This window comes from Leguminivora glycinivorella, chromosome 3 (genome assembly GCF_023078275.1).
Source record: "Leguminivora glycinivorella isolate SPB_JAAS2020 chromosome 3, LegGlyc_1.1, whole genome shotgun sequence".
Classification (NCBI taxonomy): domain Eukaryota; kingdom Metazoa; phylum Arthropoda; class Insecta; order Lepidoptera; family Tortricidae; genus Leguminivora; species Leguminivora glycinivorella.
The window spans coordinates 7,906,274-7,922,134 of NC_062973.1; the positions used below are offsets into that span (position 1 = coordinate 7,906,274).

The 15,861-nt window shown below is 36.7% G+C and overlaps 1 protein-coding gene across 3 annotated transcripts in view; it reads left to right on the plus strand.

Moving 5' to 3' along the window:
* LOC125242681 (tropomodulin-1) overlaps positions 1-15,861 on the plus strand; it is a 109,825-nt gene that overhangs the window by 25,028 nt on the left and 68,936 nt on the right. For 2 of the 3 annotated variants that reach the window (XM_048151547.1, XM_048151545.1), the window contains exon 1: positions 14,535-14,891. The exons of the other annotated variant lie outside the window; for it this stretch is intronic. In XM_048151547.1, the coding sequence (XP_048007504.1) occupies positions 14,763-14,891 (129 nt within the window). In that variant the 5' untranslated portion in view covers positions 14,535-14,762. Of the gene's footprint in view, positions 1-14,534; positions 14,892-15,861 lie in introns of those variants that run through there. 3 annotated transcript variants of the gene reach the window in all.

Consider the following 15,861-nt stretch of genomic DNA (forward strand, 5'->3'; position numbering starts at 1 on the left):
ATTAAATCTTTGCTAGTAGTTACCTAGTACAGCATACTACACTAGTACACACCTGCTGTTATATTAATAGAGAGGAAGTTATTAATAAACACAGTTCAGCGAAACGTCCTCTAGCAAATAAACACACACATTTGTGCGTACTACCTCTGCAATGATGATGCGACTATAGTAGGTACATATCGTAAACACAGGTAACGATAGTGCTACTACTAAGTACTTAAACTAATATTTGAAATCTTCCATTTATTTTCGATCTTAGATGCTGTTATCAGAAAGTCAACATTTTCAGATAGGATATAGGTACATTTATTTTCGATTTTATCGGAAACACGTGTTTGTTATCCAGAAAAACGTTTTATCCAACAATAATTTCAGATAAAAGTAGGTGAATCTATAATAAAGATAATTTACCACCTGTGGAACTACTCATAAACGCATTTTCGTTGTAGTTTCCGTATAGTGAGGGGAAAAGTTTTGGACACTCGTGCAAATGTATTTTATTCTCGGACGAAAAAACTCGCAAGTTAGGATTCTATTCTCGAAAGTTTATTCAATATAGAATTACCGTTTTTCATTGTACACTCGGCGTTAAAATATATTACCTAAAATAATGAATTGTCCGTAATACGGACTCGTAAAGTTACCCAAGTTGCTGAAATTACGATTTTTCTATTACCTAAAATAATGAACTTATACTAAAGTACCTGAAATCACGATTTTTTCCCAACCTACGAATGCTACGTCGTAGTCGTAGCTGACGTAGCAATGTTTTTCCTCTATGTAGCAAAAACTGTTCGTAGATCCTTGACGCACTTTTGTGATGTCGATCGATATTTAAAATGTTATACTTATCAGTGGCGGCTGGTGAAAATTTCTGCTAGGCAACACTGAGCAAAAAGAAACCTACTTGCTTACCTTAACATTAGGTACTTTATTAGTAGGTAGGTAATCAATTTTAGGCAAGCCGGTGGGAATCGGCTTGTATGGACCACCCGCTGCTGATACCTATTGGCCTTATGAGTAAGGAAAACAACGAACTACGGGCCGATTTTTACGCGTTTGAATTCAGAAAATTGTCACTGAAAATAATAAGCAAGTCACCGTTTTCAACCGGTATTTTAGTGACAAAATCCCGTATGCGAGATTCAAAAATCGCCCTCCTAATAGTCTCTAAATATTTTTTAGAACGGAGGCCTTCCATGATTGTTTAGTTTACATACAAAAATCGGAAAGTTGGTCACAAATTCGTCTCGTCTCTATTATATTCTCGGCCGTCATTTGTTGATAGTTGCATTGACACACCCCCAGTCACCTTAGATGCCAATACAGGCGCCTACGTATTGCACATTGCATCTGATTTATTACAACTTGCGCGACGGGGTCAGAACTCAGAACACTAACCATCTATTCATGTAACAAGCCACTGACATGTTGACAGAGACAATACACGTTGGAATTTTAGTTTGATTTAATATTTAAATTATTAAATACTAGCTTTTGCCCGCGGCTTCGCTCGCGTTAAATTCGATAATTGCTCCATGCTCCATAAAAACTTCCATCCCTTATTTTAGGGAAGTCTACTTCACACCAGTCTACACCACACACGGGTTAGAAACAGACAAAAAGTAGCCTGTGTCACTCTTCATCCCTTCAACTATCTCTACTTAAAAAATCACGTCAATTCGTCGCTCCGTTTTGCCGTGAAAGACGGACAAACAAACAGACACACACACTTTCCCATTTCAAATTTATAATATTAGTATGTAAAGTATGGAATCATAGGACATTCTTACATAAATTGACAGAGTCCCACGGTAAGCGAATAAGCTCAGAAAGAGTTGGTTGTGTTACTTGCGTTGTGGACAGGAACAAATATCACCACAGAAACAAATGCCCTTACCGGGACGCAGGACAAATAGCTTAGCAAGGTCAATACCAACTAAGACAGACTGGTCGTCAAATTTAATGTACACTGGATAAAATGTTGTTTACTAATTGCTCGGTATTTTAATCAGCATTTTGCTCTAGACCAGTTGCAGATAGAGTAAATGCAGATATTTGTGAGTTCTTTGACGCATACATAAACCTGATGGTGACTGTAAATACTAAATATATATTAACAGTCGGACGATCAGTTTTTTTTTTGTAGTTACTTAGGTAATAAGTAGGTACATAGCATTTTCATAATGTATAAAAGTGGTAACTGCATTGAACCATGCGGTCACAAATCTGCTCAACTACCTGTTGCTCCAATTCTATCCGGTTTCAAACTTGCGTGTAAACTATTCGCTAGTTCACCCACTTACGTCAGATCGGAAGACCCTAAACTAGGTATTTACAAATGCAACGGTTTATAGTTCACGCGTTTCACGCGCAAAACACATTTATGTGCAACCAGTATTTACATTTCATTTAAACTGTAGTTATAGTAAATACATCACGTTATTAATAACCGCAGTAACTCAACATCCTGCCGGTTGCGAACTCAATAGCCCGAGTATTGGTGCTAATTTGAACGTTTAAAAGTTGCAACACGTCAAAAGCCGACCGAATATTATTCCTATTATTTACACGAGTGCAAGCGAGTCCAATACTCAAGCCAACCACTTATAATTGACCTCAAAACAGGTATAAATCATAGACAGTTTTATACTGGTCTGTTTGAGCGATCACAACGCCTCTCCTCGGCCAGTTTGAGAAACATCTCCACTAAAAATACCTATCATAGCGTACGCACATTTAATAAACCGCATCAGCCACCCACAATTGAGTTTGGACCTAACTGTAATTGCGACAGAGTTGTGGATGGAACGTTGAAGATATTAAAAACATAGTGGCGTATTAGTCGATGTAACCCGACGGAAACGGGTTCGTAATCCACGCGATAGATGTCGCTGTCTGCATTAACCTATATTAAATGTAGGGCTATGTCTGTCAAAACACACATTTTAAATAAATTCTATTAAAAATGTATTCATATCATTTGAATGACATGTGTATGACGTCTGAAGTATTTGGGGAAAAATTTGAGATTCTGTTAAAACGTACTAGATTTGTTACGGGCTAGTCAGCTACACATAATGAACACAGCACACCCACTCTATTTAAGTATCTGGATTTGTAATATTTGGAATACACTTACTTACGCGTACCTATATGAACATATTTAACTTTTTGTGGTTGAAAAAAATATACAAAAATAAAAATCACAAAAAAAAGTCAGCTTGACTTACCTCATTATGCACAGATAAGAGATGTTTTAACAGCTTTACTAGCTTTAGCTGACAGCTTAATATAATGACACAACATGATAGATAGATAGATACATTTATTGGTACTAATCATACACCGTCAAACACTGTTACAATTATGTAAAAAATAAAAAAATAAAAATACAATCTTTCAAATAAAATTCCAATAAAATGATGACTAATTTGATCTAAGGAACTTGATGCCATTTTGTACATTAAAAAATAAATAATAATAGTAATGATCAGAAAAGTGATATCAATACAATAATTACAACACAATTCGAAAATCAATGAAATTACAATTAAAAATAATAATAATAAATAAGAATTCGTAAATACAATTTTATTATGGCATTTTAGGTCATGTTTAATTTTTAGCTAAATTTTCATTCATCAAAGAACTCATTTATTGTGTAATAGGCCTTCATTAGGCAATACATTTTCAACTTATGTATAAATTGGCGTTCATTGTCAACATTTTTGATAGCTTCAGGAATCTTATTGTACACTTTAGCGCCCATTACCTTGAGAGACTTGCCCGTTTTCTGCAGTCTATGTGCGGGGACTGCCAGCCCCAGTTTCCTCCTTGCGAAGTTACTTCGTGCTAAGGGGAATTCATTCGGGTTCCTTCTCACATACTTAGCCACCTCGACGATATAGAGAGAAGGCACTGTCAACACTCTGAGGTGAATGAAGAGTGGCCTGGCCGTCTCATCTGGAGGAACTCCGCATATAAGGCGAATAACTTTTTTTTAAATCAAAAACGGCCTGTCTCTGTCAGCCGCTAAGCCCCATAAATCTATTCCACTGGTCAGGTGTGTATGGAAGTAGGCATAGTACGCAGTCATTAAATTTTGCCGTGTTAACGTCCGCTTTAGGCGAGATATAGCATAATAGGCAGAGTTGAGTTTCAAACATACGGCGTCGATGTGCTCTCCCCATTGCAAACCATTATTATGCATAATTTCACCATTATTTCGTAAAACTTTCCTCCAATCTTGACATGATGTTAAAGCTTAGAAATCTCTCAGACACAGCATTAATAAATCAGGCATCTGAAACATATTACAATTTTAGTCATCAAAAAAAAGATTCGAAATAGGCAACCCTATAAGTTGCATTAAACACGCGTCATACTCGTACGCAACTCAGAATATAATTTACGGCACTTGCGTAGTGTTTGTTCGCCCTGTCGCTGGACGTTGGACAGACCATTCATAAGCATTACGGGCTGAACCATTTTACACGAATCAACCTTTAGGAACAACTTACGCCGATATCATAGGACTGTGTGTATTGAGATCAGTCTGAGTTCAAACGCGTCTAGGTACAGTCAACCAATTGGAACCCTAGGCCACTGTAGAACTATGTCATAGTGACGTTATAAGTCAGATTGTAAGAAGTTTCTAATGGGTCGGCAACGCGCATGTGACATCCCTTGAGTTGCAGGCGTCCATATAGGTTACGGTGACCGCTTTCCATCAGGCGGACCGTATACCTGTTTGCCACCGACGTAGTATAAAAAAAAACTCTTACTTCTTGTTATTTTGACATGGTTGTAGAGTGGCCTAGGGTTCCAATTGGTTGACTGTAAACACGTTGCACCAAGAATATGATAATGATGATTACCGCCTAAGAAGCATCGAATATAATTAATTGAGTAAATTCTGCACATCGCATCGCATGCGACGGAGTCATATGAACCACATCACTGAGTCAACTTTTACGACATCCACGGGAGGAAAGGGGCAAAATTCATAGCCCGTCAGCACACGGGATTATGTTTGTGACTTGTATTTATATCATTGACTTTGTTCATGTAGGCATAAACATATCTCAAATCCCGGCATACATATTATTGTTTCGATGTTGACTTATCCACCTTATCAAATGATTTTCGTTTGCAACAATATCCCAATGCACTGCCAGTTATGTTATGTCAAACCAATACCAGGGGGCGTAGCCGAATGGCATTTCTGCGACGCGAACGCCAACGAAACACCGCAGAAATGTAGTCTGGCTCTGTCGAGCCAATACGAGAGCGATAGAGATAGATAGCTATAAAAGAGATATTATCATGAGCGTTTCGTGAGCGTTTGTGCATTCGGCTACTCACACAGAGTTCCGCACTTGTACGCTACGGTCGCTACGAACAAACTTTTATTTATAAGTCTGATCATTCATAGCATTCACAGAGACATCTTTCGGTAGTTCATAGTTTTAACAGCTCAGAATCTAGAGCTTTTGGAAGCTACTACTAGATGGCTCTGTAGGTACCAACGCCATCGATTTTTTTTCTTTTACGATACTAGGTGAGGCAATCGAACTTTTGCAGTCTAATTTTAAATAGATCTGGGGGAGTGGGGGTTACCATGAAGTACTAAAGCCGTTCAGTTTAGGTTGAGAGAAAGGGACACAGCTATATAGCAGTTACACAGCTCCGTCCCTCTCTCTCAACCTAAACTGAACGGCTTTAGCACGTCATTGGTAACCCCCCTGATAGTTATTATGCGCAATTTGTATATGAAATGAAAATAGGTATTAAAGCTGCTCATGATTGGTGGGTGAGGATTATAATAGATTGTGAATAGGTATAATAATATAATTAATTAATTATTGTATTGTGTTTATAATCTATCACTTCATATCCCCATAATTTCAGCCATTGTATGTCTAAAAGACCCTAATGAATGCCCCACGTGTACAAGGGTTTTCTGTGATGGAAAACCACATTCGTATAATACTAACACGCGTCTATCCCGCATTGAGCAAGTCCGTACCAAAGATATAAATTACACGTGATCGTTTCCCGTGCTAGATCCCATGAGTCACCCGCCCACCGCGTCTAATCACAACAACTAACAAGGACAAAATCATTCATAAAGCTGAGCTGTAGGTACCAGTGGCGTAGCGTCGCCGTCGATACAACTCGATTCCCAACGGGTTCCCTAAAATTCTGCAGTATCTGTAGAAGTCATACAAAACAGATCCCAAAAACCCCTCCGGCTTTACCAATGAAAATCTTCACGCCTCGCCACTGGTAGGTACATTCAATTAAGGAACTAATCAAACGACTAGTCCTGCCCTCACCACATGTTGTGGGCTTTTCTATGTTAAATCTTATGGAGTCAAAGTAGTTCTACAGTGCTGTCTGACATTCCATAAGGTTAGGTACATATTTGTGACAATTGAAAATCGTCAAAGGGTATGTCTACGTGCGTCAAGTGGTGTTCAAGGTCGTATCAAAACAAAATGGGCTCCTTATCATATTTTTAATACAGAATCGGCCTCATTGTCAGAAGACAGACCGACACATCTGGTGCCAGGAGCTTTTATGACAATCAGTTTCTGAGATTGTCCTCGAGGTCAAACCTAGCCAATGTCACAATCGCTTACGCTAATATCCTTATCTTAGCTTTCCTTGTCAATCGTTCATTGCAAACTATGGTACCTACTATCAGCTGCAAAAGTGCGTGGAGAATTTATCAATGAATTCATTTATAAATTCTCCATGCAATTTTGCAGCTGATAGTACATTAAGGGCCAGTTGCATCAACTACATTTTACAGACACATCGTCACGGAGCAGACGTCTATGGAACTTCCCATACAATAAAATTTAACGAACGCTTTAACGGTTACAGACGGTTTGATGCAACCGGCCCTAAAACTTTGAACGCTTTGCCACTCGCGTCAAAATGTGGTCTATACGATACGCCAATACCTCTACTGTGGCCTATACGATACTCAATAGGCTCTAGATAAACGCAGTAGAAAGAGGAAAAATATCTTCCGAGAATAATACCTACATACAATTGACAAGATACATTTTTCACCTTACTACCCACTACTATTAGACCAGCGTACTGTATACATTATAAATAGACGTAAACATCGGAAATGCATCTCACCTGTCATTGGCGGCCTCATTCACCCGCGGACGTAGGCCGTGACCCCACCCCTTGCTATTAATATACTATTAATATATAACAGTTTTCGCATAACGTTATGCAACGAAGCGTTATTGAACGGGGTTACAGATTACTCAATGTTGAAGGAGATACACCAGTTTTCCGGAAAGATTTTTAAAATCATGTCGTTATTTCCATACCTACAGCATGAAATATTTGTTTTGAACGATTGTCTCTTGTTTGGCCTCTTCTTGGGGACAGAGAAGGTTTCACGAAATTAAAACAGTTTCTAAGACTACTTCACCTATAATCTATAATTTCATATTAGGTATAGGTAGGTACATGCAATAAATTTCTAGTTTCTAAGATAGTTATTATTTTTTTACCGCATCATCACCTTACCATCAGGTGCAGGTGGGATCGGGGTCAAACGTCTACCTATTCATACAAAAAAAAAAACCTTCCCATAGGTAAGTTATGACTTTCCAAGTAATTAGGACACGTGCGCTGTCTTTTACATACAACCGCATATTTACTATAAAAAAATAGAAGTAAACATAGGAAATGCACCTCACCTGTCATTAGCGGCATTCACCTGGCACGAGTTACCCACCGTAGGCCGTGACCCACCCCTTGCTATAAATAACGAACCGTTTTTGCATAACGTGATGCAATGGAACGTTACGGAACGGGGCTACGCATGACATAATGTTGAAGTTGACACGACAGTTTTCCGGAAGCATTAAGACCGGCAACAGTCTTAAAATTCATAATCTGAAAAAATCAGATCGAGTGCACGGAGTTCCATACAATTTCGCTACTGTCCACACACACTCTTGTTTTTTAAGATTATGAATTTTCAGATTGATCTGACAGGTTGCATACAAGTCTTTTTTTTAAGATTATGAATTTTAAGACTGTCTGTTGCCGGCCTAACAGTTCTTTTATCGCGATTCAACATCCGTCTCGTTGTCATTGGTACCGCTCCTTATTTTAACAACCAAGCAAGAGCATCGCAGTCAAGTAGATACCTAGGTACCTACCGTTTATTCAAACAATATTGACATTTTTGACAGTGACGTATTCTATCCATATATCGTATCTAAAGTAAAATCCATAAACCTACGGACCAAATTGACAAGTAAGTGTGAAGGAATGTTGCCACAGTTTGGCCAGTGTCGTTCTTATCGATATTAAAATTATTATTACATCGTAGATTTAAGGTGCACCCAGACGGGACAATGAAATTGGCAATTTGATCGGCTAATCAATATACCAACTTTTTCTGTGATTTCGACAGATCAAAAGGTCTGTAGACCGCTAATTAGAGATATTTTTTTTATTTCGAAGCAGCAATAATATTATTCGAAAATTATATAGATATTTATCATATAATTGCCATAGCGTGACAAATAATTTATTATCGTCGGACATGGTATTTTATTTTTTACCTACAGGCTCGGAAACCTTTTTATGTTTTAAAACTAGTGGGTAAAAATGCATGGTATTCATCCACTACCTCGAAGATACATAGAACAAACCAAAATGTGTACCTCTTATTTGAAACTCATATACTTATTCTTGATTTAAACTTGTCTGTTGTATGTACTTTACAACTTGTCGATATATTGTTATCGACATATACCCTTCCCTATTTTAATTTTGCTGTTCCTGGTATTATTTTACCTGTCAGTCATTTGTCAATTTAGTCCGTAGGATTATGAATTTTACTTTAATTAACTGTATTTAGACGAAATTGTTTACATTTCCATTATGGTTATGGATCATGATTATGGTTCCGTTCTTAAGTAGGCAGGCCCGTCAATAAAGCGTTGATTATGTCAATTAAAACTCAACTCAGGGGTAAATAACATTTTTGTTCGTCCCCCTGAGAACGAAATAAATACGCTGTCTAGATTTTATTATTTATTTATTAAACATTATTTCACAATAAAATATACTATAACTGTAAAGGCGGACTTAATGCTACATGGCATTCTCTACCAGTCAACCTTTAGGCCAAAGTGACCAAACAGAGAAAACCAAAAGAGGTGCGGGGTAGGTATGTAAAATAACACTAAAGACTTGATTTTATTGGACTACGCTATAGAAGAAAATAGGGACTAAATTTTGTAATGGTTCAGTTCCTAAATCTACAAATGTACAGATTTTTATATTTCCTACTACGTCACGCAGTAAATAACGCACAGGATTTACACACAAGTGCAATGTTTACATTTCGGTATAATCTCGAATGTTCATTTCGAACTTTCAAACTTCAATAAAACATTTATTAATAACTAAAGAACTCGCGGTCATGCTTGTTTACTCGTATACTGCGCATTCAGCAAATCTAATAACGAGTGTCTATACCTATATATTTATTTTTATTACTAGAACCGTTTAATGAGACACTTTTATATTTAAATTAAAGTAAAATTTGCACAGAACCCACTCTAAAGTTTTATAATCCAGTAGCATCAGACGTGGACAGATTTACACAAGCAATTATGTTAAATTTATGCTCTGAATCTAATAATAAAAAGCGTTAATTAATGTCATTGTGTCGTCCGTCAAATGAAATCAAAGAGGTATTTTATAGCATTTATATGGTGCGTTTCCACTACGAAAGGGTCCTTTTGCTGGAACTTAAACTATAAAAAGTCGTTTGGTCGTCATGTCGCTAGATTACATAGTTTGCAAGATTTTAAGCGAAAACATCGAATTAATGGATCCTTCAAACCTCCCTTCTTCCACCAGTTCAAGAGGTGAGTAATTCCCGAAAAGTTTGTACAATTGGATCACATCTCCGATTTTGATAAAAATTGGTAGGTCTATATAGTCCATGATGCTGAGCAAGATCCACTAGGTTTTCGAGAACTTTTCGGGAATTGATGAGGTATGGCCGGTGTCTTATGATATTTTAAGCTCCTAACTACTTAATCCAAACAAAATTATGAAGTCAAAAGATTTGTCCCAAGTATCTCATTTCATTTTAAATATTCTATTTTATAGAATTTCTGATAGGCAAGATAAAATGTCAACTTATATCCAGATGTAAGAATTACTTAGCTATGATCTTGTCGTGTCATCTCATGACTCTTGTAACAATTTACATTGTGCTTTATGTTTCCTATAAAATACTTAAAAATTTAATTTCATTTACAGGTAAGTCATTTCAACTTCTGCGATCGCGAAAATGGGTTTCGTAAGCCTGCATCGAAGAAAAACAAGAAAACACGTCGATGGAAACGTGAGATAAACCCAAACAAGTCGTAAATACGCGTGATTAGCATTAGCGCCTTCTCCGAAAACACTTGTAAATCGGATTAATAAGATCAAAGTCGACGTAATTATATCGTAATTGATTATTTACGTCGGACTCGCAATATAAATGTTCATTTCATCAATAATTTCTCAAAATTTCCGCAGCTAAATGATTAGAACATTTCGTAAGAAAATTCTCAAGTGAGTTGTTCATTAAGGGCCACTTGCACCACCCGCTTCTGTAACGCTTCTGTAAATTCCATACAAAATGATGGGTTGACCTAGAGTTAACCCTCCATTTACGGTGGTGCAACTGGTGCAAGTAACCCTAAGAAGTTCTTAGGGTATATTTGAGGAGTGTCTTTTCAAAAGGGCTTATTTCCACTTTGAACTTTTTTTGGGAAATCGAGAAAAACATAATTCCACGGTATTTATTTTGAAATTAATATTTAATTTGCAAAATTGTAATATTGTATGTTGACGTTAATGCTATGATTACATCAAACGCAACATGTGTACCTAAATAAATATTTAATTACCATATGTTTTTGAGAATTAAGCACTTTTGATGCAAACTCTTGGGAATTAAGCCCTTTTGTTGTGGCTTTGTAGCGTAAATGTTATTATTTTAAAATAGTTTTATTGTATTTTTGGATTTGTATTAACGTTAGTTGATATGAATGTTGTTGTAATACATACATTGGTTTATCCACATAAATAATCATTACACATTTTTCAAAATGTGTTCTAAACTTTGATGTTAATCTTTTTTTTAAAGATCAAGGCGAGAGTTTTTGAACTTTTATCTCAAAACAACGCGTAATTTTCTATACTAAGAACAACTGCATTCATAGTTAAAAAAAAAGAAAAAATGGAAATAAGCCCTTTTGAAAAGACACTCCTCATTTAATATTAATTAAGCATGATGTTCCCAACAGTTGACGATCGCTTAGTTTTTCAAAGGCGGTTATTGTCAAATTGTTGTCAAATCATCAACTGCCCTAGAAATTGATCCTAAAGCTAAAGTAGTAACTCAGTAAATGTGTGAAAAACAGTATCGAAAATTTCCATGAGAATGTTCGCAATTTTGGAACTTCTCTTCGCTTCAAAGGTTCATTCAAAAATTTTATTATTCGATCTGTTTGCTGTAGGTATGATACTGATCTTGTAAGTGACAAGTGTTTAAAATATCTTAAAATCAATCCATTCGATTATGAAAAGAAATGTTTTAAAAAGCATTTTCTTCAGTTCTCAGCAATTTTTTCAAAGTATAAAACATTCGTAACGCTTGGATACCTTACTGGGTACCGACCATTCATTCAGTTTCAATTTTATTGTAATCTAACTTGTCACTGGATCATGCTAGGTTCAATGTACACAATCTAATAGTTTTCCAGAGAGTTGTAATTCGAAACAATAAAAGAAAACGAAATCAGTAATGCTTTGTTAGATGTGAAAGTGTCAGTGTGAAACGATCTTTTGTTAGTTTTTCTCGACACAATCTTTATAGCGGGTATCAGATCGCTGTGCACAGTGGGATACTTCGGATATCCGTTACTTTAATCTCTAAAAAGTGTTCTATTTACGTGACTTAGGATCGACGTCACACAGAACTATATATTAGATAGACGAAATAAGTTAATCTACTTATTTGTAAAGAGGCCGAGCGTGTCACATTTTGCACTGACTTGGTTACTTGCAAGTGATAGGATATATATGTCTCTTCATTCATATTTTTGTGTTGATGCAATTAAATATCATTAACGTGGCATTTTTTTGGTGTTTTCGTTGACTTCCACCTACAAAAAACGACGTGAGAAAGCTGTGAATACTTAGGGACGGACTACCTTAGTCATTTTGACTGAGTTCGGGCACGCTAAGTAAATGCGTTTGCTTGATCTAAGAATAAATATTTGAAATCTGTAATCGACTGGGACTGCATTAAGAGGCCCACAGATTATGAACTGACAGGCCGATATCATCCGGCGAACTGATGGCATGTAAGCCCCTTTAGAATTAGAATGCAGGTAGAATTACTTAGAACCGCAACATGTATGGAACCTGTGCTATCGGTGGGCAGCAAAGTTGCTGCTGGTAATGTGGTTTATGTCGGCTTTTAAAACCCGTTGTATACTACATTATTTCTAGATGTTGATTTCTAGGACAACGGATATAAGGTAGGATAATTTAAGAAAGTTGGAGGAAATAGGAAGGTATCCCGCTACCCCTTATAACTGATTAAAGGTTCATACTTAGACTAAATCAAGTTCATGCTATTTGACGTTCCATTAACTGACATTTATTACATACCTACTGATAAAAAATAAAAACGGTTGTCAACTTCTGGCCATACGGAAGTAGGGAGTTTATGACATATATTTTTTAATCGATAGAGCTCTAAACTGAAGCAAAATATCGATGTATTCTAAGTATAGTAATAGAGAATGGCATTAATGCGTAAATGTTAATAGCATCAACCAAGCGTATAGGTGGTTACACCCGTTTCTTCAAAGATCAAGCCAGGAAACATGCCGTCGCGTTCGCTCATCCATGCGATTCCACGCAAAGTTGGTTGACCCCCTCACCTCTCAGAAACACGACCCACATTTATAACCATCTGTCTATTCTGTTTATTTACAAAACACTGAAACATTCCGCTCTAAAAATTACATATGCATAAAAATTACTCAGCAATATCCTGAAATATGGCGGGATAACCTAAAAATATGCGAATACATTTTATTAAACCTCATGTTTACACGACGATATTTTCTTCTCGCTCTCTAACAGGAACTCTTTAGTGATGCGCCGGTTTGATAGTGCACCTTATCGATAAACCGGTAAAATAGCAAATCGGTTCTTAATCCTGCGTTGGATTTATCGCGGTGTGTAAGAGCGGGTATTTATATTAAGTGGGGGAGCTGTCAGCAACTAACGTCGACGCTGCTCTTGGATGGCGGCATACAATAAAGATTTTAATCGGGTTCAGGGTATCTATATATTTTGGTCTTCTAAATAGAAGATACCAGGGCTCTTTATATTTTCTATGTGTATGTACCTATAATTCCGACGCAAGTACCTAAGAATCGAGTAAAAGAAAGGATAATTTAGGAACAAGCCTAAGTATTGTCACAACAACAAAAATCAGCCGCAATTGGAAACAACCGCATCATAATAGTCTCATGAACTTTCATCTTCGATGTGTTAAATATATCTATATTTAAAACTTTCATATATGATTCGAACTATCAAAGTATATAGCAGCTGCCAATAATTATGACGCGTAAATGAGTGACATTAAATAAAAAAAATCAATCGCTTATTTTATTTTCAACTTGTCTTTCAGCCATTTTTGTTTGTTTCTATGGCTGCTTCTCAGTTAATAAGTTAAGCATGTCTGTTTTGCTTTTTATTGTGTTCAATTGTATTCTAGTACTAACCTACACATGATTATTATCTGCAGTAATACTGAAAATAATAAATAAGTAGTGTCGTCTGTAAACTTCTTACAAACAAATTTGGCATAAGCATGAAAACAGTTTTTGGTGACACAAAAGTAATTAATTGGCAAAAACAGCGTTAATGTATAAAGATTTCAGATCTAGATAGTTTTTCACATATTAACAGAACAGATATTATACTTTAAAACTAAAATTAAACAAAACATAAAGTTTTATTACAGCTAAATGCGTGTTGCTAATGTAGAAATTATAAAATTGGCAGATCTGAAATTGAGCCAACTCACATTTACATTGGGCAATATGAACAAAAAGAGACTAAACATTACTTGGTGTTTTGTAAAAGTAACGAGCGTTCAATGGATTTAACAAACCATTCAGACGTGACAGTTCAACCATTACAAAGACCATTTGTGTCACGGTAAGCTCTTTTATGCCTCTACAGCATTACAAAGAAAATAATTGAGATAATTATAATGAATTCAAAATGTGAATAATAAGGAAATATCCAACAGAATTTATGTTAAAGGTCGCTCTTACCGCTCTCGGCTAGACCGTCCAACTAATAATAATCGTGCACGTGAAATGTTTTGGCTGGTGCTTTTTGTTCGCGGCGGTTATTTCAGTTTTCCAGTAGGATTTTGTAAAGGAACAGCTCTGGCCGTATCCGCCGTGCAGCGGCTTATGATCAGATATAATTGTAACGAAATATCACCGGCGTACTAAGTGCTTATACCTTACCTTAACAAACACGGGGGGTAATTTTTTCTTTCGTTTTAAGTAGAAATGTGCCGCGTGTGAGTGAAAAGTGATTAGTGCAATTGATGTATCAAAAAGGCTGTGAGCTTAGTGGTGTGGGTGAATTAATACATAACAATGACGGAATTCTTCGGATCGTGGAACAAGCCCGAGGACGATGGAGAGGTGGAGGAGACCGAGGAGACTGTGGAAACGATCACCACCACCACTACGAGTACCAAGACAAAGAGGACAACAGTTCCTCAAGTAAGTTCTAATGGGGGGTTTAAAATAAGCACAATTCATAACTAGATAATTATGATTTAGAAGCTCATTAATTTTACCCCCCTGCATTTCTCTTGGGACGGTTTTCTTCGGACTGTATATTTTCGCTTCCACGTATTCCGCTGAGCGGCCGGCGCATTTGAATTTCGTAAATAAAACGAAATAATTCAATTCGACTGAGATTAATTGCTGACTTATCTTTTCGGTTACAAGCGCAATAAAATTAAACCTAGGTACGTGGGCACTAAATACCTCTTATGTGTGCCAAAGTATTAGGGAAACATAATATTTAAGAGTTCGAGGAACAAACATTGGTTCTCGTCGCTCCTATTCCATGCATTCCTCACCTCGTTTAACTCACTCCTTTGCGAAAACTGTCTAGACTAAGCCACCTTCTGCGCAATACACACCGTGGCGGTAGAAATATCCCTGTATCATTGTTGAGGTGTTTATTTTGGACAGTTCCAGCGTCGAGCGTGTCACGGGCGTCATTATGCAATGCTGATATGAAGCAGCTCCCCAAGGTGAAGGCGAACATGGCCCGTCAACTGCTGAATCAACTCTCTGATGTTTAAAAATATCTTTAAAAAAAACTTGGCGAATCGTGTTTTGATATAAATTTACCTCTGTTGCCAAATGTTTGGAGACAAAAATTTGGGTTCGGCGGGAAAATTTCTGTTTAAAAGCGTTAATTGGACTAATATACCGTTACGAAAATATTTCATTATAGTTTCCTACGTTCCTAATATTTTATTAACAATGTCACCAAATGTCCTATTTCAAAAGTCGTTAACCACGGACAGTTTAAAGTGACGACAATAATGAAAAACCTCTTAAAAACAAGCGAAAACATAATTTCAACGTATCTAACACTTCCTACATTCTGACGACGCCAACATTTTTGCCGATAACGATCAAAACCCGTCAATGTCACATCACTACGTCGATTTTT